At 44.2% G+C, this 22622-nt stretch overlaps 1 protein-coding gene across 1 annotated transcript in view; it reads left to right on the forward strand.

The window, feature by feature from the left end:
* Positions 1–294: 294 nt before the first annotated feature.
* smad6b (SMAD family member 6b) overlaps positions 295–22622 on the forward strand; it is a 60101-nt gene continuing 37773 nt past the window's right edge. The window contains exons 1-3 of the mRNA XM_052040525.1: positions 295–1471; positions 3972–4028; positions 5091–5159. Of these exons, the coding sequence (XP_051896485.1) occupies positions 1054–1471; positions 3972–4028; positions 5091–5159 (544 nt within the window). The 5' untranslated portion in view covers positions 295–1053. The remainder of the gene's footprint in view (positions 1472–3971; positions 4029–5090; positions 5160–22622) is intronic.

The raw sequence follows: 22622 nt of genomic DNA on the forward strand, positions 1-22622 counted from the left end.
GGACAGGCCGGAATCCTGTTTAATAAGCACTTTGCAGCTCACTTGCTTTGCATAATCATTTATGCAAGCAAAAAAATGTGGTCGACTCCACAGAAATGCTTGCAATAAAACCTCTGGTGCGCGAAGAGTTAAGAAACTGGAAACCTTGTTTGCGCAACAATCAGGACAGATCTGAGCCGCGCCAAAATGTCTAGACTACCACATGATTGCAGACAGCCAATGGCTGAGATGTAACCTAGGAGGCCCAATGTGTTGTAAAGAGAGAGAGTGAGAGAGAAAATCCACACAGTGCAGTCTAACTGTCCGTACAGGGTGCACGGAACGGACCCAAAGATTCTACTCCACAACTCACTCCTGTCTGTGTTTGATTTTTTTTAAAACTTGGGATTATTGTATACGTCTGTAACTGGCACATTGCACTGGTGGTCTGCAGTGTGCATTGCTGGAAAGAATCGAAATTACTCAAGATCTCGCTTGCAATTTATTTGGATCTATTACAGAGGAGGCAAAAAGCATTTCACTCCATTTGAAGACTGCAGCTTTAACGAAGAAAAAGCAAGAGGTGTTTTGTTTTTGAGGGAGGGGAACTGGGCCAGTATATTGAATAAGAAATTGCAAATCCCACAGAGGAAAATCTTTTTTTGATATATTTCTGCCCTTTCTTCGTACATTGCGTTTGTGGATGTGATAGTTTGTTGCATTTTTTTTGCATTGGTTATTGTTGCAGTTTTTATTTTGCATTGGTTACTGTTGTAGTGTTTTTACTCCAGTACCCTTTGCACAGTACCCTTTTATAGCCGAATGTTGCAGATTGGTAAACTGTGTAGGTGTGATCTGGTCCCGGAGCTCCCTGGCTGTGCTGGTGCACGGCTCTCTCCCCGGCTTGATGCCGTCTGATCTCCCTTTATAAAAATCCCCTTCCCTCTTTCCCCCTCCCACCCCCTCCTCCAAGGAAAGGCGATAGCGAGAAGGGAGGAAAAAAGGACAAGGTTGCATTCTGAAGCTGCGGGGTTACAAATTGCACTCCCCGGCTATCGCGATTATAATCGTCGCATGTTCAGATCCAAACGCTCGGGCCTTGTACGGCGACTTTGGAGAAGCCGGGTAACGGGGAGCAATGGGCAAGAGACGGAGGATTGGAGCGACCCGGCCGGATCGTTAAACGAGCTCAAGTCAGTAACGCACTCGCTGCTGAAGAGGCTGAAGGAGAAGCCCTTGGAACTGCTGTCTCAGGCGGTGGAGAGCAGAGGGGGACTGCACACCGCTTGTGTCCTAATGGCTAGGAACGAAGTTAGGGTTGGCAAGCAGACCTTGGCCCCTCAGCTCTTGCTGTGCAGACTTTTCAGGTGGCCTGACCTCAAGCAGCTCTTCGAACTCAAGAGGCTTTATCCTTGCGAGGGTTTTTCCAGGAGCGCGGACCACACTACTGTTTGCTGCAACCCCTATCACTTCAGCCGGCTCTACGGCCCAGGTGAACTTCTTTTCTCTTGTTCTTCACCCCATCCCCCTCTCTAGTTCACACACGTTTAAAATCCCCGAGAGAACCATCAGCTTTGTGCATTTGCATTCGTGTTAAGCTCCCCCTTTTTCAGATGGGAGAGGGCGGTGTGTTGCTGGGTGCCTCGCTAGCCTCGGGGTTTCAGGGTTTTGTTTTGGCTGTGCACGCACTTCAGGTTAAACATCTATAAAACCTATCTGGGGTTACATATGAAAGGCTCTCACCTGAACCCCGAGAACCAGGTTTTGGGAGGCCACGTGATCATCTCTGTACCTGGGCACCCGTCTATTTTTAGCACATGGCACTTAATCTCAGTTAGCCCGCCACAAATATCACATTTTTCTTTGACTCCGAGCCTGCAATTTAACGTAAATTATGGGTCAATATATTAAACATCCTCCGAAAAATGCTTTAATCTGTATAAAATACACAATAGTAAGTCTCAAGGTTCATCTTTTCTATAGTTCACTTTGTGGAGTCTAAATTCACAATGCAAAACAAAAAGTTAGGAAATCTGCAGTTTATTCACAATGTGCAGATTTTCGGAATGTGCATTTATAAATAGATTTGGTTTTAATAATTTAAATAACAGAAATAAATGGAAATTTATCTCGTTTATAGACCCGGCTATATTTCATTCATGAGAGCTGAGGGTTTCATTCATTACATTAGAGATGTACATTTCAAGCCATTTGTAAATTGGTTGTCTGTCTCACTCATTCATAAGGTTTCAACAGATATATCCCAGACGGGTAATGACAGGGCTGGGGAACAGGTGAAACTTGATGTCCTTGGTCTAGATTAGAGGGGTTTTGGGAGGAGGGGGGAGAAAGACAGATATTTTGACACTGGGCAACCTATGAAGATCTGATCACTCTTGGTGATTGGAATGAAACGGGGGATGCGATCCCAGGCTATTTAATGCACTTTTTAGTGATTTTTTTTTTCCCCCCAGCAACCAACATTAAGACTGAAACCATGAAACTGTCAACAGCATGTCTTAATAAATAAATGTTTTAAAAAAATTTCCCAGCAGACGGGATCTGGTGGGCTACCTAATTTAATCTATGTCAACGCCTCGTGAGGACCAGGCGTTGGGTTTGTAGAGGTTTTCACAACACTGGATTAGAGTTCGGTTTAGGTTTCAAACTTTTTTGCTGTACCTTTTATTTGTTGCATATGTGGAAAGATATTTTTATTTTTGTGGGCACCACAATATCCAATAACCTGGATGAAATTTGATCTGAGTAAAAAAAAATGAATATATTTGCTTAGTTTAGAATTTAATTACTGGCCATTTCATTGTTTAGGTCACGGTTTTACAGAAGGAGTCCTGGTTCTCATCCCTCTTAATAATATTACAAAATAAATGTAATTTTCACAGTGCAAGTTTCCATAATTGCAATTCTCGAGGACATTAAGGGCTTTGAGGAACTAAGGTATGCATACCAACTAATCTGAGCATTGCCCATTCAAAATTGTACCATCACTGAACTCCAGCCTGGAGACTCCATAGTTGACAGGAGACGTGTGGGGTTGGGAGGGGGGCATAATCTATTCACAGGTTTCAAAAAAAAATCGAAGTGCTTCTCTAATGTTAAACAGCAACTAAATCCCGGAATGCCAGTTGGGCCTTATGATGTTACTGGGGAAGTTGATAGTGAGAATTTATTTTAAAAAATCATGAGTATGTTAAATTTTGGCCCAGTATAAAGGAAGCAGTGTCTCTTTAAAAAAAAACAACCTTGTCTCAAATTCTGTTGCATTTTTACAAATAGCTAAGAGTTGCTGGTGCGTGACCCGACAACTTTTTAATGTCACCGATGCAAACTATCTGGCAGCCTGGATTGTGTTGTTAGAAGAATCTGCCAGTTTTAGGTCTTTGCTCTCGCCTCACGTACACACAGCTTTGGGAAGAGTCGATCATTTGGTTGGCAGGTTTTGCTTTGTTTCGCCCGAGATCCACTTGCAGAGAGAATTGTTGATTCCTTGCAAGTCTGGGAGAACTGGCGAGTGTATTTCACCTGGCCGCGCCCTTTCACGTGGTGCTCCTGAAACTCCCTTTTCAGGAATTCCCGACTGTTCCAAAAACGGTTTATTTAAAACTCCTAATCGTGCAGACTGCACCAAAGTTCCAGCGAACGTGACTGAAAGATTTCCTCTCACTATGTCCTTGTGGGAGGAGATCAGATCTGGAATCATCCCTTTGAAATGAGATCGATTTCAACTCGTGTTTTTTTTTCTCTTTTTTTTTCCCCCCTAAGAAGTTCCAAAGCTATTTAGGTGAAGGAGTGGCAATAATATGCAGTTTGCATATGCCTGGCGCCAGCCTGGCTCCGCGTTCATCTGACGACTGAATCTGGGCAATTACTGCATGCTCTCTCTCCACATTTAAACCTTCACCAACACGCAGGCAGGATTTTTTTTTCTCTTCACTTTTTCTTTCTGTTAATTGCTATGTCCTCATTTTCAGATTCTCCACCTCCTCCTTACTCCAGATTCTCTCCAAATGACGAGGAAAAGCCATTGGGTAAGTTTTTGTTTATAAAATTATAACTTTTGAAGAGTTGATATTAGTTTGCAAGGAAGTGGATGTAACAGTTAACACAGCAGTAATATCATGCAAATCTCTAAATGAACACAAAATGTTTTCTGACTAAATACTTTAAATATATTGTATGAAGTTAAGGATTTGTCTTTGCCAGTGGGCACCTGCCATCTCAGAACCGGTGGTTTTGGGAAGGCTGCTGGATTTACAAAGACTTTGTTTTCAGTTGTTTTTAAAACAAGGGTTTTGTTGTTATAGCAGTAATTTGGCTTGGAAGGATCTTAATTGGAATTATATAAAGCAACTATGCATTGCCCAGTTCAGCTGGCCCTTTACCCTGACTGAGAGGAAGCCTGTAGCTATCAGGAGAGCTTGTGAATTCTGCTGCTATTTTGCATGGTGGTTTGCCAAACATTGAAGCTTCAGTGAGGCTGGCTGTGGTTGCGAGTGTGTGGTGCTGGGGTTGCAAGTGATCAATCAGCAGCCAAGCTTCAGTTTGGCCTGGATTAAACTCTTCTACTATTTCCATAATGAAAACATTTCCCAATTTAAATGGTGTTTAAAGCAAATCAATTGTGCAAAAACTTTCAATGAACATTTTAAAAAAAACACTTGAAGGAGAGTACTACTCAGAATACGGGGATATTTCCCAATATATTCTGATCCCTGCATGAGTCACATGGCAGCGGGGAGGACTATAACTCCTTAGAGATTTGGGCCTTTTGGTGCCACTTTGATGGCTTGGATCATTGAAGTTTTGTGGATTTTTCTGTAGTTTTGCTCAATCCCCATTCGGTCTGACTACCATTAATGTCTGAAACTTTGTAAATATCATGTGCTGTATGTGCGGGCTTCTACACCTTGGTTCCCACTGAAAATGTAACATGTTTGAGTAAGGGGATTTAGCCTGTTTTCCATTCTGGTGCAGATGCTCTACAATATTGTGTGTTTGAAGAGGGGCAGTACTGTGGAGATCTGTCCTTTACAATACTGTAGATACTTTTAATGGGCACATCTTTAAAACTCTAATTTTTATTCCATTAGAATGCACAGTGTCCTACACTGAAACAGAAGCCACCAATTCCCCAAATATCACACCTGGAGATTTCTCAGGTAAGCTGGCAGTTTGTCTTTCATTCGCCAATGTGGTGTGAAAATTGTATTAATGGAGTAGGTGTTGAGAAACCCAAATTAAGATTGGTACGGTTGGCAATATAGTAACTACAGTACACAGTCTATTTTTGAATCTCCTTTTTAAATGCTTTGTTAATAAATCCTTCATGAGATTTCACTTGGTATTGAGTATATGATGGGCTGACAGGCTGTTGACCACTTAGTGTCAGCTTGTGCTGATGTTGCATGGAGTCACTTGGATCCTCCTGGTATTGTGTTATTTTGTATGTGGTGAATTTCCTGCTTTATGCTTGAAAGGGTGTCGTCCGTATGAAACTTTTATGGTTGTATATTAACCTAATGCATCAGAGCGTACTGCCATCATTCTGGGTTCTTTTGCCGACCACTGACTTTCGCCAATTTTTCTTTGGTGGCCGAGAAGTGATACTGCATGCCGTGCCTTCCAGGAGAAGTGTGCCAATGGAAAAGGCAGGCTGTGGTTGACTACTTGGGCAGGTTGCCACAAAGAGGAGGACAAGTCATTTGGGGAAGGAGTTCTTCCTGCCAAAAATCTGAGCACTGTTTTTTATATTAATTAAAATGAGGGGATGGAGTTTGAGTGGTAATGAGTTTTTTGATAATCTCCCAGCTGGCTATGAGAGGAACCAAACGTGAGACATGTACTAAAGCTGTAACAGCAGAGTGGAGAAGTAAACCTCTCCTTCTGGGGCCTGCAGTTTCATCGTGGCAGTTGCACCCATGTTGAAATTGATCAGAGGAATTCCATTCCTTGACTGACTAAATTAGTTTAAACAAAAACAAGAAAGTGCTGTAAACTCAGCAGGCCAGGCAATATCTGTGGAGATGGAAATAGAGTTAAGGTTTCAGATCATTGACCTTTCAAGTATTTTGCTTTGGTATTTTTGGCTAAATTGGCAGTCAAATATTTTGTTATTCTGCATTCACTAGTAATTAGAAGTAAAATATTTTCTTTCTAGTGGGGGATGAAATTTTTCTTCATAAATGTATATAGCTAGTCCATTTGGAAAAAGTGGCATACTACGGAACTTTGAGGAGAAGGCCTCTGCTTTTGTGTTGAGAAATCTGGGTGTTCTCATAAAGAAACAAAAAGTTAGCATGCTGTTACAGCAAGTAATTAGGAAAGCAAATGAAATGTTGGCCTTTATTACAAGAGCCACAGAATACAAAATTAACAAACTCTTGTTGGAACTGTGCAGGACTTTTGAGTGCACACCTGGAGCACTACATGTAGTTTGGGTCTCTTTATTTGAGGGGGGATATCCTTGCCTCTGAGGCAGTCCAGCAAATGTTCACAAGATCACAAGACAAAGGAGCAGAAGTAGGCCATTCGGCCTGTTGAGTCTGCTCTGTCACTTCACCATGAGCTATACTATTCTTGCATCTAGCCCCAGTTCCTGGCCTTTTTCCCCATATCCCTTGATACCCTGACTAATTAGCTACCTATCATTCTCCTCCTCAAACACCCCCAATGATCAGGCCTCCACAGTTGTATGTGGCAATGAATTCCATCAATCCACAACCCTCTGGTTAAAGAAATTTCTCCTCATCTCTGTTCTAAATGGGTACCCTCTAATTCTAAGACTGTGCCCTCTAGTCCTGGACTCACCCACCAAGGGAAACAACTTAGCCACATCTGCTCTGTCCAGTCCTTTCAACATTCAGTGTTTCTGTGAGGTCCCCTCTCATTCTTCTATGTTCAGTAGGTTTATTCTGGGATGAAGAGATTGTCATGTGAAGAAGGATTAGGCTTGTACTTTGAAGATATTGTGAGAGGTGATTCCAGTGGAGCATATTAAGGTTCTGAGGAAGGTTGATGTGGATGCAGTGAGGATATTCCAGAACTAGGGGGCGTAGTCTCACGAAAAGAGGCCACCCGTGGGATGGAAAGGAGAAGGAAGTTCCCCTCTGAGTGTCATGAATCTTTGGAATTCTCTACCCAGAGAGCTATGGAGGCTGAATCATTGAATAGGGAGAGACCTTTGGTCCATAGGGAGGGTCAAGTATTATGGAGAGCAGTTGGAGCTAAGATTAGATCAGCCATGATCTTATTGAATGGCAGAGTAGACTGGGAGAGATGCTAAATGGTCTACTCTGGCTCCCAGCTGCTGTATTTTTATTTGCTGAGCAGTTGGAGCATCGCTACCCCAGGGATAATTTGCTGGAATAAAAATTTTGCCAAGGTACCTAGTCCAGATTACAGTCCAGTGTAGTGACTGCTGCTGGAAGGTGTGTGTGGACTTATGGCTGGATGTCAGATCAATGCTTCGCTTGGCTGTGACACCCTCCTGATGAATTGCTGCCAAACCTCAACGGAAAACAGCCACTTGGCTGAGCTTACAGTAGGACCTCTGGTGCCATTGGAACCATAGTGTGGCCTGAGCTGGCACATTGCAAATACGAGGGTGAGAGAGGGAGGCTCTGTGCCCTGTGCTGTGAACACACTCTGCTTCACTTGGTTTCACCACTGCAACAGCAATTAACGTTTAGGTGGCAACCTTGACACCACAGAGGCATTCGCAGATAAAATTTGATGCTGAGCCAAATGGGGAGATATTGGGACAGTGGCTAATAACCTGGTCATTTTAATAAGAGAAAGGAGGATGGTGGACCAAAGGAGGAAATTTCTGAGCTTAGTGCCTTGAAGGCACAGTCGCCAGTGGTAAAGGATAAATATCAGAGATGCATGGTAAGGTGCTGATGGAATTGCTCTGCAAAGAACATCAATCATATGCACTGTAATGATTCTGTGGTCACTGTGATCTTGAGTTCACCCATCCAAGTCCTGGATGCTGCCGTTGGCAGGTGCTGTGGTACTGTCTTTTGCCATTGAGTGGTAGTGGGATCAGCAATTGCAGAGAGCCTGCAATTGCTGATCCAACTACCATTCAATGGCAAAAAGCAAACCTCAGGTGCTGGAAATCTGAAGCAAAAACAAAAGTTGGAAATACTCAGAAGGTCAGGTAGCTTCCATGATGCTGCCTGGCCTGCTAAGTGTTTCCATCATCTTCGGTCCTTTGTTGCAACAAGTAAGCATGTTGTTTGGTTGCATTTCCTTGGTTTTGTGGCTACACTGGACATCCTTGGTATCTGAACCCATGCTTTGCCTGTGCTGACATGTGTTTGAGGGGAATGTGGCGCATTCTTGGCCTGTAACTTTGTGCGTTACTTGGTTTTCATATCCAGGCTGGTGTAGAGGTGTGGGCACTTTCTGTGATGATTGGAACATGGGAGGAAAACGACTCCGTACAATGGTCGAGGATGGCCACAGCCCAGCTCTGGCCCAATTTGCTTGTCCTTGGAATGTGTGCACCCATCCAACAAGCTGTCAGTCGTCACGAAAGTTGGCCTGTCATTTTCCCCATGTGTTGATTATTAATGATAATTGAAAAGCCAGGCAAATCTTCAGCAAAACAGCAACGCATTTCGAAAATGATTTCCTCACCTTTTGGCCTCGTGCTGCATCGTTGGCTCCATGTTAATCTTGGGGACTGGTCTAGCATTAATATAAGCCAGGCACCTGGTGGTCCTTTCAGGCAATTGTACCCATGAGGGATCACCATCAGATACAGTCATAGATGTACAGCACGGAAACAGGCCCTTCAGCCCAACTTGTCCATTTTGACCAAGATGCCTTCCTGAGCTGGCCTTGTTTGTTTGCATTTGGCCCATATCCCTCTAAACCTTTCCTGTCCATGAACCTGTCCAAATGTCCAAGCTTGCTCCACAAGCGTACGGCCTATGGCAGGAGCTAATAAGTGGTGACACGAACTGAGATTTTTCCCTCTTGCCCATCACTCCACTCCATCGCCCTAATACTTCATCTTAATTCTACAACTGACCTTGTATAAACCCTAGAACTCCTGTTGGACTGGGAATCGAATCTCACTCCTAGCTAGTACCACGTGATGCAGTGTTGTCTCCTGACCCTAGTTTGTCCCTTTATTGGCAGCACAAGAAAACAACATTGCGTATCCACCCCTGTGGATAATAGGGAATTGTATCTTGCGCCATGGCCCTGAGCCACGTGGTCCAGAAGATTCCAGGTACGGTACTGTAGCAGTCCTCGGCTGGCTCCTCATTGAGGCAGCTCTGTTGTCAGTGACGTCTATGGGATTAGAGGGAGGGGCCCAATCCAAGGCCCTTTTCCTGTCCCAGTCCCAACTTGATGACCCTGCCTTCACTTCCTGCAGCTTGGCAATCCTCCAGTTGTGGCTCCTTGCAGGACTCAAGTTTTTCCCACTCATCTGTCGCCCTGTCTTTTCTGATTTACTTGGATTCTCTATCCAGAAGCCTCCTGATTACTTTTATTAAATATTTTCATTTCATGTTTCCAAAGCCTGCTTTGGCCTTGCGCCCTCCCTTCTGTTAACCTCCTCCAGCTCTACTCTGCACTGCTCTATATCGATCCTTGCATATTCTCAATTGTAAGCACATTGTTCGGTTACCTGGGCCACAGCTCTGGAATTCCCTCCCTAAACCCCTCTGCCTTGCTTTCCCCTTAAAAGCAAAGGCTTTGACCAAACCTTTGGTCAATTGTCCTAATTGTCCTTGCATACATCAACATCAGATTTTATCCAATAATGATTAGCTGTATTGTTATCATAAAGATGCAATATAAATAAGTTGGTGAAGATTGCATACTAGGTTCTGGTGAAGACGAGGAGCCCGATGAATTGTATACCCACTGTGGCAGAGCACCTACAGGGATTGCCATCAGATAGTCATAGAATTTTGCAGCATGAAAGCAGGCCCTTCAGCCCAACTCATCCATGCTGACCAAGGTGCCTTCCTGAGTTAGTCCCATTTCTCACACCCTCTACCTAGCTCCACAAATTGACATAAGGACTAGGCAGTGGATGCATGTTGATGCCCTTGGGTGTAAAGTTGGTGAAAAAGCTGATCAGAAGTTCCCAACCCGGAGAGCATTTTTTTTGTTTCATTAACCACATACAGATGTAACCACTTGCTTTGAAATAAATTAGCAAGTGTCCCTGCCAGTGAGTTTTGGTATTGGGACAGGAGTCGGCCAATTCAACAAATGCTAATAAAATATCTGTTTGCCCAATTCTTTCCTTGATCTTTCAGCCAAGTTTAGTTATAAACCTTTGCAGAGGGAGAGGTGCAAAGAAGGACAAAATCCTTTTGGAGCCGGCCATAATTAGAATCATTTTCTATTTGCAATTGTATTGCAGCTGAACAGCACAACTTTTTCTTACATTTTGGTCCTTTGAACTCAAGTCTTTTTTTTGTGTTTTTCTTTCTGTTATTAGTCTATCCAGGCCATGTAGAATTTATTACATTTCACAGACTGGGAAATAGCATGTGACTTGTTATCTGCTGTGATCTTGAGAGAAAATTTGGGAGGTTTTCCGTAATGGCAATGTTTAACAAAAACAATATACCGATTAAAATGGAGTGCAGTCTCCATGAAATCGGATACTTGTCTCCCAACCGTGCAAGTTCGGATACTGAAACTGCTAACAGCAAGACTGGGTGATTGATGCTCTCCCAACAGACAGTCCTAGTGCACAGGATGGGAGTTTGAGTTCTCAAACTGACCCGTTCTGTGCATTAAGCCAAGGTTCAGTTTAACTCTTCGTGGGACATGGGTGATAGCTTGTGTATGATTATTCATTCTCTCTGTCTCCTCCTCCCCCCTCCCCCCCACCATTTCTCTTCATTTGTTCTTTCTTTCCCTCTGTTCCTTCGCCCTGTCTATCTCTGTCACTCTCTCCCTCTTGTGTGTTTCTGCCTCTCGCTCTCTCCTGTGTGTTTCACACTCTCTCCCTCCTGTCTGTGCATGGCTTTTGCTGTCTGTTCTTCTTTGTTTCCCACTGTTTGTCTACCCCTTTCCACCCTGTACCGCCACCCAGAGTCTTCAGATGAAGAGTGCTATTTTCGTGAAGCTATTCTCCACTCAAGTGCAAATTTTTTTATAGGTGTTGTGCACTGTGAATTTGAAATTCTGTTTGCTCAACTGAGATGTGGTGCAGGGCTGGGGAGAGTTGTGAGCTGGTGTCAAATCTTCAGAAGTGTTGAGTATTTTGGGTGGCTTCTGCACTGTGTCCAATTGCTGAAGGCAACCCTGCAATATTGGACATCCAATGTCTTGTTGATTCCGAGTACTCTTCCATAATGCAGTGAAATATATCTGCGTTTTCATTAAAATATTTCACTGTTTGAAAGGAAACCGGCGAAGCTATCCAATTCCACATTTCCTGCCCCCTCACACATTGAGATTGCACATTGATGTTCTGCCTGCTTGCCTTTCCTGACCCAGTGTTGAATCCTGTGGGATGGGAGGGTGTTGGCCTGTACTGAGGCATACACCAGTATGGTACCAAACTATCCCCACCTGTCAATTTAAATCAAAAGTCTTAAAAATTAAACTATCTTCAATAAATTGTCCTTTAATTTAATAAATTGTCAAATATATTGTTTCATAAGTTAACCCTTGGAGATCTGGCAATATTCAGTTAAATCTGAGCTGTTCCCTTTCCAAAGTTTATACCTTCCTAAAGTGCAGCAGCCAGAACTGTACAGTGGTCCATCCAGAACTTCACCTGAATCCACTTTAAGTTCCACCCCCATACTTTTAAAAAGGTTAGTGTTAAACTAGCACCTTTAGTTTTTGTTGTATCTGTGCCAATGGCCCCTCACTTATTAAAGGTATTAATTTCTGGAACCCTCCCCATGCATCAGAGTTTATTTACATCCAGGCTTCTGAGACCTGGACTGCCTACAAGTCTACATCTCAAGGGACTGGGAAAATGCCACCAACACAGCTTCTGAAAAATCCTCCCAAATTACTGGAAAGACAAGCGAACAACTTAAGTTCCTCTCTCAGGCCAACATCTTTATTATCGAGTCCCCAGTCACAGACAGTAGGCCACGTCACACAGGCTGTGTCGTTTTCGTGCCCAGCACCAGATTCCTGAAACAAAAACCACTATTCCCAGCCCTGTCATCAGAAGGGATTACCAGGCGTGCAGAGAAAAAGATTCAAGGATGAGCTCGCTGACTCCTGGGAATCCCTGGCCCATGACCGCTCAACGTGGCAAAGGAGCATTCAGTAGGATATTGAGAAACTCAAGGCCATGCATTGGGATATGAGAGGAGGGAGTTCAGCACCTCAGAAACTATTTAGCTCCCAACGCCTCGGCCACCAGCTGCCTCATCTGTGGAAGAATCTGCAGTTCCCACATTGGCCTCATTGGTCATCCCAGAGCCACAAAACCAGAGTGGAAGCAAGTCATCCCTGATCCCAGTCGAATTCTGCTCCTTTTTTTATTGTACAAACATTTATTTGCTAAAAGCACTACAAAGGGACATCCAGTGCCAAACTACTACAACTAATACAAAAAAGAAAAACTATGCAAACTACAGAATGACAGCAATAATGCTAACTAACAACCGCTAAATGCACCCGCAACACTCCAGATAAGAATCACATTTTCCCTGTCTGCAACACACGCGATCCCCTGAGGGGCCCACCGATCGCGGAACTCAACCAGGGTGCCCGTGGATGCTGCGTGCTCCCTCTAATTTTGCCCCTAGTGCACCAACACCAGTTGTACTGTCTACAGGACTCATTAAATGATGCGCACCAGCTGGAACCTTGACTTTCACCTTGCTTCCTGCTCAGTAACTGAGCGCTTGGAAGGTGTAACTCAGCAGCTGCACCAGCAAGTTGGGATTTTCCCAGAGGGCATGAGGGAATACTGCCTCAGCAGTAACTCCAACCAGAAATCACCTTGTTCTTTCTGATTCAGTCTTGCACAGAACAGTGCATCGCGGAACTGGGCATCATGGGATGAGATGGGGTGGGGGAGGAGGAGAAGGAGAAGTGCAGCAAAGTGTGTGACTGGAGTGGCTGACTTGACTCTTGACACTTAGAATCTGATTCGGGATACATCAGGCCAGATCAGGCTTTTCATTTGGGAAGGCCTCTAAGATAAATGCAAATACTGGTTTAAATACATATTTATCATCTTTTTATAAATACTTGTGTCTGAAAGTAGAAATAATTATTTGCAAATTTAAAAGAAGACTATTAATATGTTCAATTATAGAAACAAAAATGAGAGCAGTGTAGGAATGAAAAGCAAAAAACTGCAGATGCTGGAGACCTGAATTAGTGCAGGAATGTCCCAACAGAGCAAGCACAAACAAAGAAGCTTGTTTACCTCATCTATTTTAGGTGTTTCTGATTATGCTGTTTTCCACAGAAACGGCAAACAACACTAGTTTACACCTTCCTGGGGCCTCTCCCTCCATCTCTTTGAGTTGCAGCCTCCTATATCTTGCCCATCCTCCTTTTTCCAATTCCTCATCACTGGCATCTGCCCCAGCTCGCGCGCGCGCGCGCGCGCTCTCTCTCTCTCTCTCTCTCTCTCTCTCTCTCTCTCTCTCTCTCTCTCTCTCTCTCTCTCTCTCTCTCTCTCTCTCTCTCTCTCTCTCTCTCTCTCTCTCTCTCTCTCTCTCTCTCTCTCTCTCTCTCTCTCTCTCTCTCTCTCTCTCTCTCTCTCTCCTCCCTCTCTCCTCTCCCTCTCTCCTCTCCCTCTCTCCTCTCTCTCTCTCCTCTCTCTCTCTCCTCACTCTCTCTCTCTCTCTCCTCACTCTCTCTCTCTCTCTCCTCACTCTCTCTCTCTCTCCACTCTCTCTCTCTCTCTCCTCACTCTCTCTCTCTCTCTCCTCACTCTCTCTCTCTCTCTCCTCACTCTCTCTCTCTCTCTCCTCACTCTCTCTCTCTCTCTCCTCACTCTCTCTCTCTCTCTCCTCACTCTCTCTCTCTCTCTCCTCACTCTCTCTCTCTCTCTCCTCACTCTCTCTCTCTCTCTCCTCACTCTCTCTCTCTCTCTCCTCACTCTCTCTCTCTCTCTCCTCACTCTCTCTCTCTCTCTCCTCTCTCTCTCTCTCCTCACTCTCTCTCTCTCCTCACTCTCTCTCTCTCGCGCTCTTGTTTGATAGATAATATCAGAACTGTGAGCTCTGTGCAGACTGGGATCTAGGGCGCGTGAGTTATTATGCGATGTTATCAGCAGAGGCCTTTTGACTCTTTGCCCGTGGCGTGCTTCAAAGGAGAAGCTTGAGTTTGTGCTGTGATTTACGCTAACCACTTGAGCTAATCCATCATAGTAACCTCTATGAGGCACACCAGTAAACTGGAGCCAGTTAGGGTAATGGTTATTGAATTCATTCATGAAAACCATTTCTACAAAGATTAGATCTCAATGTTTTTTTCCATCCTGAACTGGTTTGCGAGCTTTTTTCTTTTTAGTTGATGAATTCCTTAACAGCCTCCACTAAAATACTTCCCCTGAAGAGAACAGTCCCTCCCTAATCCCAGTGGTAAACCTTCATGTATACACTGAAGAGTTTGTTCCCATGTGGATGCAATCAGGTGTCAATGGTATATTACCACACTTTCACTTTCTTTTAAATCCACTTTTCTAATATCTATTTATGAATAAACTAATCCTTACACCATGGCCTCCCCACTCCCTCAGTTTCCCTTCTTGGAAGCACCAACACTTTCTTGGTTGGGAATATTCTCGCTCTCTCTCGTTCCTCATCTGAGACTTTACAGTAGTGGTAGAATATTGAACACCCGTGGATATCAGCAATGAACCTCCTATTCATCCAAATCAGCCATGTGACTTTCTAACAGGGAGGAGACTGTTCAGCTCATCAACAGGGTTCAGCCACAACCTCGCTGAATGGTGGAACAATATCTTAACCTCATTCCTCTCCTTGACCCCTGCCCCATAAATTGATTAATGACATAAAATCAGAGATGAATCAAGCTGGCACCTATCTGCTTAGCTTGTGGAACTGAGGTTCAGACATGCCAGCTTCTCTGTGATACACAGAGTATGGCTCACAGTTCAATGAGGCCTTTGGTACAGTAAAATGGCCAGTGGAGCCTCACCTTGGAGGCAAAACCAAATATCGTGAGCCACATTGGGAGGTTTTGCGGCGTGTTCAAAAGCTCGGTGAAGGAGGTCATTTTTAAGGGATGACTGAAAGAGCAGCAGAGGTTTAGGGAGGGAAATCTACAGCTGAGGGCTCAGGCAGCTGAGGGCTTGAGTGCAGTAGTGGTGCAATTAAATGTCCCCTTGACCTAAACTCTCCAACCATTAGATAAGCTATCAATTTTCTGCCTTTCAAGGATTCCAGTTTTGGTAATAATCCAGTCCTTGGAACCCTGGTGAATCTCCTGATTCAATCGATAGGCAACGGGAGGCAGGGTGCTGGCTGATGTCTACCGCTGTATCGATATCTGTGGGCATTACATTTGATATTGGTTCCCTGAATGATGACTGCAGCCAAACCTCATGCCATGTAGCAGAATTTTCTCAGTTGTAGCTGCCTTTACCATGAAGTCTAGGTTATAATCAGTAGATTTAGCTTTGCTTCAAATAGAAGGGCGATGTCTTTTTTTTCCTGAACGTCAGGGGAGGTGGGGAGAGGTAAACAGATGTAATCAACCATTCCGCTGCTGTAGATGTATAAATGTAGATAGAGTCCTATCCGGACTACTGGTGGCTCGTGCTGAGGACTTGAAACATTTAGAAGCAGTAGGGCCAACTTTGTGATTCCTCCAGAGGAGATGGCCAGGAGTTTGGCTTCAGTGGGAGTAGAGAAGTTGAATTGGAAGATGAAGGAAGACTGAAATTGGGGACAAGTCTCAAGCAGCCTTTTTCTCTGTCAAGATCTCAGCTTCAGAACTCTGTGTCTCTTGACTTTGGTCTTTCCCCTACAGGCTGTAGGCATTCAAAATCTGATCCATAAAGTCATGAGTTCTTGCCCCTCCTCTGGTTGGTAGCGGGTATTGTTGGTCTTGGTTCCACACATAGGCCACATCACAAAACTGAGGAAGAATAGGCACACTTGATGCTTCGCAGACTGGAGCTTGGATGTTGCAGCAGCACATGAGAGCAGGCTAATGCTGATCTCAAGTCAAGTTTTCAGCATCCAAGATCTATGATAATTAGTAATCCTTAAGCACTTGGTTCCCAGTTCTCTGCATAGCACAGTTCAGTTTTGGTGGGAAGGTTATTGGATAAGTATTACAAAGCCAATCCACCCTCTGAAGGTTTGGTACAATATTAGAGTTTGTGCAAATATCTGGAAGAGCCACAGCAGTTGGTGGGAGTGGCATGATGAAGGGGAAAGACAATATTGTTGACACAACTACTCGGTGGTTAGAACAAAGGACAGTACAGCGTAGGAACAGGCCCTTCTACCCACCATGTCTTTGCCGACCATGATACCAATTGAAACTAATCCCCTCTGCCTGAACAGTCTCTATATCCCTCCATTCCCTGCCTGTTTGTGTGCTTGTCTAAATGTCTCTTAAACGTTGCTATCATACCTGCTTCACCAGCTCCCCTGGCAACAGATTGCAGGCACCTACTGCTCTGTGTGTGTTTTTTAAAAAAAACTTGCCTCGTAAATCTCATTTAAACTTTTTCCCCCTCCCCCCTCACTTTAAAGGTATGCCCTCTACTGCTGAGCCTTTTGGAGCCCTCCACCTTTCTTCCTGTTTCCAAGAAACAAGATCGTATGTAGCGAGTCCTTTTCAATACTTTCCAGTATGTAGGTCATTGGTTGACCACGTGTGACTGGGTTGTCCGAGCTCATTGGCAGTGTTGGTGATGAGCTTGATCGTGGTGTTCCACGTAAGCAGCAGGAGCCCAGGTTAATGTGTGTCACAAGGAGTCTTGTCTGGATCATTTAATGAGCTCGGGAACCTAAAGATAAGATGCACAAATGTTGAAGAGGCAGCTAGACTAACCTGGACTGTTCTTGGAAAGCACTGTCACAGGCTCAATAGGCCAAATAAACTCCTGGGGAACAGGGCACGTTTTAATGAGGTGAATTCTAAGTAAGTACAGTCTGAAACCATTACTTTGCTCTTCAGTCTCCCTCTCCCTCCTCTTTTCTGTCTCTCTTTTTAATACATCCCTTTTATCAGCTCCATAACTGAGCTTTCAGCTGCCTGTAAAAATAATTTCTTTTATGATTTGGTGGCAGATTTTGTTCAATGCTCCTCAGAGGTGTCCTGGGATATTTTATTAGATCAGAGGCATTGATATAAATACATATTGTTATTGGAACATAAAACTCTTGTTAAGTGCCTGTTATATCTAACAACATGAACTGCGCGTGATAACATTTCAGGTAACTGTTCTCGCTGTGCCAGACCATTGCAAAGTTTTCCCCTTTGTATGAACCCCTCTAAATTGGTTGCCTCATTATAGGAAGGATGTGGAAGCTTTAGAGAGGGTGCAGAGGAGATTTACCAGGATGCTGCCTGGATTGGAGAGCATGTCTTATGAGGATAGGTTGAGTGAGCTTGGACTTTTTTCTTGGGAGAGAAGGAGGATGAGAGGTGGCTTGATAGAGGTGTAGATGATAAGAGGCATAGATCGAGTGGACAGTCGGAGACTTTTTGCCAGTGTAACAATGGCTAACACGAGGGGACATAATTTTAAGGCGATTGGAGGAAGGTATAAGGGGATGTCAGGGGTAAGTTTTTTACACCGAGAGTGGTGGGTGCGTGGAACGCACTGCCAGCAGAGGTTGTGGGGGCAGATACATTAGGGACATTTAAGAGACTCTTAGATAGACACATGAATGATAGAGAAATGGGGGGGCTATGTAGGATTGAAGGGCTAAATAGATCTTAGAGCAGGATAAAATATCGGCACAACATTGTGGGCCAAAGGGCCTGTACTGTGCTGTAATGTTCAATGTAAAATGAACCTGTCTAATAGGAAGAGTAAATCCAAAATAGTTTCAAAAGTTGAACCAGGAAAGTAGGAATAAACAATGCTAATTTAATGAGAACTAAGTTCAAGGCAGTTATCAGAAAGAACCCTTTTACTTGAAAGAATAAGAAATGTTTGAAATAATCTGCCAGGATAGTTGGAGAAATCTTGCTTTTGGAATTTTCTGAAATGTTAAATATGGGCATTTTAGGCTGGTGGGTTAGCACCACTTCAATGGGCTGAATGGACTGGCCTCCCCAATAACATTATTTGTGTTTCATGTTCACTCTGCTTCTTGGAATGTTTTTCTATGCATTATGTTAATGAGGGAGCAGGAAAGAGAGCGCGAGAGAGAAGTCAATGTCAGCTGCTCAGAATTAATATTGTGGTCTCCTCCCTGTCTGCAGGCAACTCGCCCAACACAATTATACATTGCAATGGAGCGTATTTTTTTAAAGTAGTAAATCTTAAAACTAAGCACCCCAGGCACAATTAAACACAGCTGCTTACAGCCCTTCAATGGAGTTAGTTTCCCAGAAACGCCCAGTGTAACCTATCACTGCGTGGTTTTTTAAAAAGAATTACACGTTTTTATTTGTTATGCTGACCAAAGTAGAGGATATCCATGGATGGGACGGTCACATTCTGGGCTCTGTGTAAGATTAACACACTCTAAGGGCAGGCATGGAACAGGTTGCTGCCCCTGCCTCGTCTAACTGCCCTTCCCTTGTCTAACCTCCCCTCCCCTCGTCCACCACACCACCCTAAATTGGTTCCCTTGGGGCAATGTTCCATTCTTTTCAACCATCCTGTGGTCCCTTAGAGGCCACGAGGATTAGACTCTGGTATATTCCCTATAACGTTTCAATGGCCCATCGTGCTTGGGTATGGATAGCTTGGAGTATGGGAAACCCACAGTGGCTGGATCTCTGATCAATTGTGGGGAGTCGTATGAGGGTTACAATTGACTTTTCATTTTGTTTGCTATTTTCTTTACATAATTGTTGGTTTTACACTTAACCAATGCTGAATTGGGATTTAAAAAGGCAATTCATACAGCTTTTAGGCAATCTTGGCTGACTTAAAAAAAAGTGTCCTGATTTAACCTGATTGGCCGCACCTAAAAATCGCTGTAAAACATTGAAATTCAAGTGACCAAATGTCCAACATGCTCCTCCAGAAAATTGCATATCAAATGAGTACCAGACTGGGTTAACTAGTTTACTTTCTCTACCACAGCCTCTATCTGCTGCCTCTTAGTCCATTACCGTTAACTATTCTAAAGTAGTTGTGCCTCTAAAGCAGAGCTTAGAATACTTGACAGAACCTAGTTCAAATTGGAAGTGAAAATAGAAGTGCTGGAGCTAAACTCTACTCAGCAATTTTGGCTGCCCAAAAAAGTGTTCAGTATACTGATTTTAGCGTTTTATCTGCAAGTGCCTGCAATGCTGGTTAGCATGGGCACGTGTTGCCTGCCTGCGACGAGATTCTATGGGCAGTACCATTTGTGGTGATGATTGGGGTTAGGTCAACTAGTCAGGTAGGGTTTTAATTTTATACCCAAGGCAGATCTCCATTCTGAGGAACCATAATCTTGACAAGTCACCACTGTGGGAGGTTCTCACTTGGAGCAATGTAATTACTTGTCACATTTATTTTATTATTTGGCGAAAGGGTAGGATGAGATGAATTGGGTGATTGCTTATGTCATTGTCTGAACATGCTCCTCGTTGGTTTTCAACCCTACAGTAACTTGCAGTGAGTATATCCATTCTGTACAGATCTTCCCAGGTCTCTAGAGACAATAAGGTGGCACGGTTCCTGTGCACTGTTTGTAATCTGGACAATTCACAAATCGGAAGTGTGAATGTGAACCAAGTTCCCACACGACAGAAGATACCTGCAACCCCACAGCAGCCAGCAAATCCATCTGCTGATCTCTTAAATGCTCGTCGGTATGTACGTGTTGTACATAAGTTGGGTGTTCGTGAGCAGGGGAGGACCTGAGGTGCACTGGAGGCATAATCCTAATATCAGTGGGATAGGATGTGGGGATGAAAAGTGGGTTGTTGGAGGAGCAGAGCAATTGAACTGTGATTGCCTGACTGGTCTTCCTTATCGCTGATCGGTTTCTCCATCCGGAGGAGTTGGAAATCTTGTGGAAGAGAATAGGTTAGAGGAAAAGAGGGGGGGAATGGGATTCACATACAACCTGCTGGAGGAGCTCAGCGGGTCGAGCAGCATCTGTGGGAGGAAAGGAATTATCAACGTTTCGGGTCACAATCCTGCATCGGGACTGAGAGTGGAGAGGCGAGATGGCCAGTATAGAGAGGGGAAAGGGGTGGCAAGAAAGGAATCCAAGGCGATTGGTGGACTGAGGAGGGGTAGGTAGGACTGAGTAGAGGACAGAGGATGACAGGCAGGAAGAGGAAGGGGATGGCTTGGCTGGGTGCTAGCACAATCCAGGTGGGTTAAGTGCTTTCATTTAATGATATGTAAGTGATTGCTGTTTGTATGATCTTTGTGTAAATTCATTTGCTGCATTACAACAGCGACTATACTTGATTAATACCCTCATCAGCTCTAAGATGCTGAGATTTTGTATGAATGCAAATATATTGCAGTTTTAAGGAGCCATATGGCCTACTTCTGTTCTATTTTCATCCTCATGATGGGCTGAATGACCTTCTGTGCCTCAACTATTCTATGACGCTATAAGTCTTTGTAACTATTTAGTATTTGGGGGGGACAGTTGGTAACTGCTTACTGATCACACGCAGGCTGCTGGTAATGGGATCACAAAATGTTCACTAGCTGTAACTCTCCTTCACTCTAGAGCATAAAAAGAGAGTCTTTAGCTATAAGCAGCCCAAGAGCAGCCCATTTGTGTTGATACCTAAAGTGGCCTGTTAATTGGCTGCTGTTAGGTATAGCGGCATGCTGTAGTCTATTAACTTACTCACAGTGGCTTTGTTTACTTTGATGCATCTTGTGTGGAGAGTGACCCCACCCCCTCGCCCTTCTTTCAGTTCTTTGAACCCTGCAGTGGTAGGGAGCCTGCCGTGTTACTTGCTGAATGCCAGGGCCATTTTAAGTTGAGCAGACCCGTAACAACAGAAATTGCTAACAGCTGGCCCCTTTTAAAATGTTTTTCCTCTTTTTTTCACCCTCACCCCACCCTTACCTGCAAATAGCTCGATGGAACTGTGTTAGGGAGGGGGAAGCCTGGCAAGGGCTTATCGATCTGTGATGCTTTCTATACTGCCAATCATGGGTCAGTCTCCCCAGGGTTCTGTTGCTTCCAACTCTAGTTTTTTTTAATCTACTGTCTGATAGACTTGAACAGTGTCTCCCAGGCGAGCTGGATTGATCAAGGTAAGGGATGTGGGGAAAAATAAAGGCTTGAGTACTTCCACTATGGTGCCTTGCACTCTCTGAATTGGTTGTGAATTGTTTACTTGGGGGAAGTATGGGCCTCAATCAGGTTTCCTGCTTTGTTACGGCTATTGTTCCAGGCGTGTGATAGCTCCAAGTTACTGTGGTTCATGTTTGATCCTTGAAGATTTTAGTTTTGCCTTTTTTTTTGTGGTCATTTATTCTGACTTTTTGCCATCTCACCAAGGCCCCTCTAACGAACCACAGTAAGCAGCAGGACTTGGGCTACCTGCACACATTCGGTTATCCGCTGGTAAGCTGTTCAACTGCATTGAGTTGTTTGATCGGGCCTTTAGACCTGTGCTCCCTTTACCGCTGGTTCTACTCCTGCTGAGGCTGAAGAAGGGAACTGCAGCTGGCTGTCTCTCCCAGTTGTCAGATGGGTTGACTGAGCAGAAATTTCCTCCAGCTAAAATTTGGGAAGTTAAACCATTGACTTTGGACCCCATCACACTGTTGCCTGGCCACTGATTTCATCCCTGTCCCTGCCAGCTATCTGAAATTGAACCAGACTGACACACTTGATTTCAATCCGGATGCATCATGGTTTGGTCTGGTAACTGCTCTGCCCGAGACAGCAAGAAACTGCAGAGAGTTGTGGATGCGGCTCAGCACATCACGGAAACCAGCCTCCCTTCCATGTCTACACTTCTGGCTGCCTCAGTAAACCAGCCAACGTAAAGACCCACTTACCCCAGACATTCTCTCTCCTCCCCCCTCCCATCGGACAGAAGATACAAAAGCCTGAAAGCACGTACCAGCAGGTTCGAGGACCGCTTCTATCCTGCTGTTATAAGACTATTGAACAGTCCCCAGCACAATAAGATGGACTCTTGGCCTCACAATCTACCTCATTATGGCCTTGCACATTATTGTCTGCCTGCACTGCATTTTTTCTGTAACTGTAACATATATTCTGCATTGTGTTACTGTTCTTCCCTTGTACTACCTCCGTGTACAAAGTTTTTCACTGTACCTCGTACATGTGACAATAATAAATCAACTTACCAATCAAACATGGCCTAATCCTATGTTCAGCTGCCTAAAATTCCCTCCTTAAGCCTTTCCACCTCTCGTCTCCTTTAATATGCTTTTTAAACCCTACCTCTTTGTCCAAGCTTATGGTCTTTTGCCTGTGTGTAACTGGGCATGAAATATTCATTTGATATTTGCTCCTGTGTTCAAATATTTTTTTGCTATATGAATGCAA

The sequence above is a fragment of the Pristis pectinata genome, chromosome 28 (assembly GCF_009764475.1).
Source record: "Pristis pectinata isolate sPriPec2 chromosome 28, sPriPec2.1.pri, whole genome shotgun sequence".
Lineage (NCBI taxonomy): Eukaryota > Metazoa > Chordata > Chondrichthyes > Rhinopristiformes > Pristidae > Pristis > Pristis pectinata.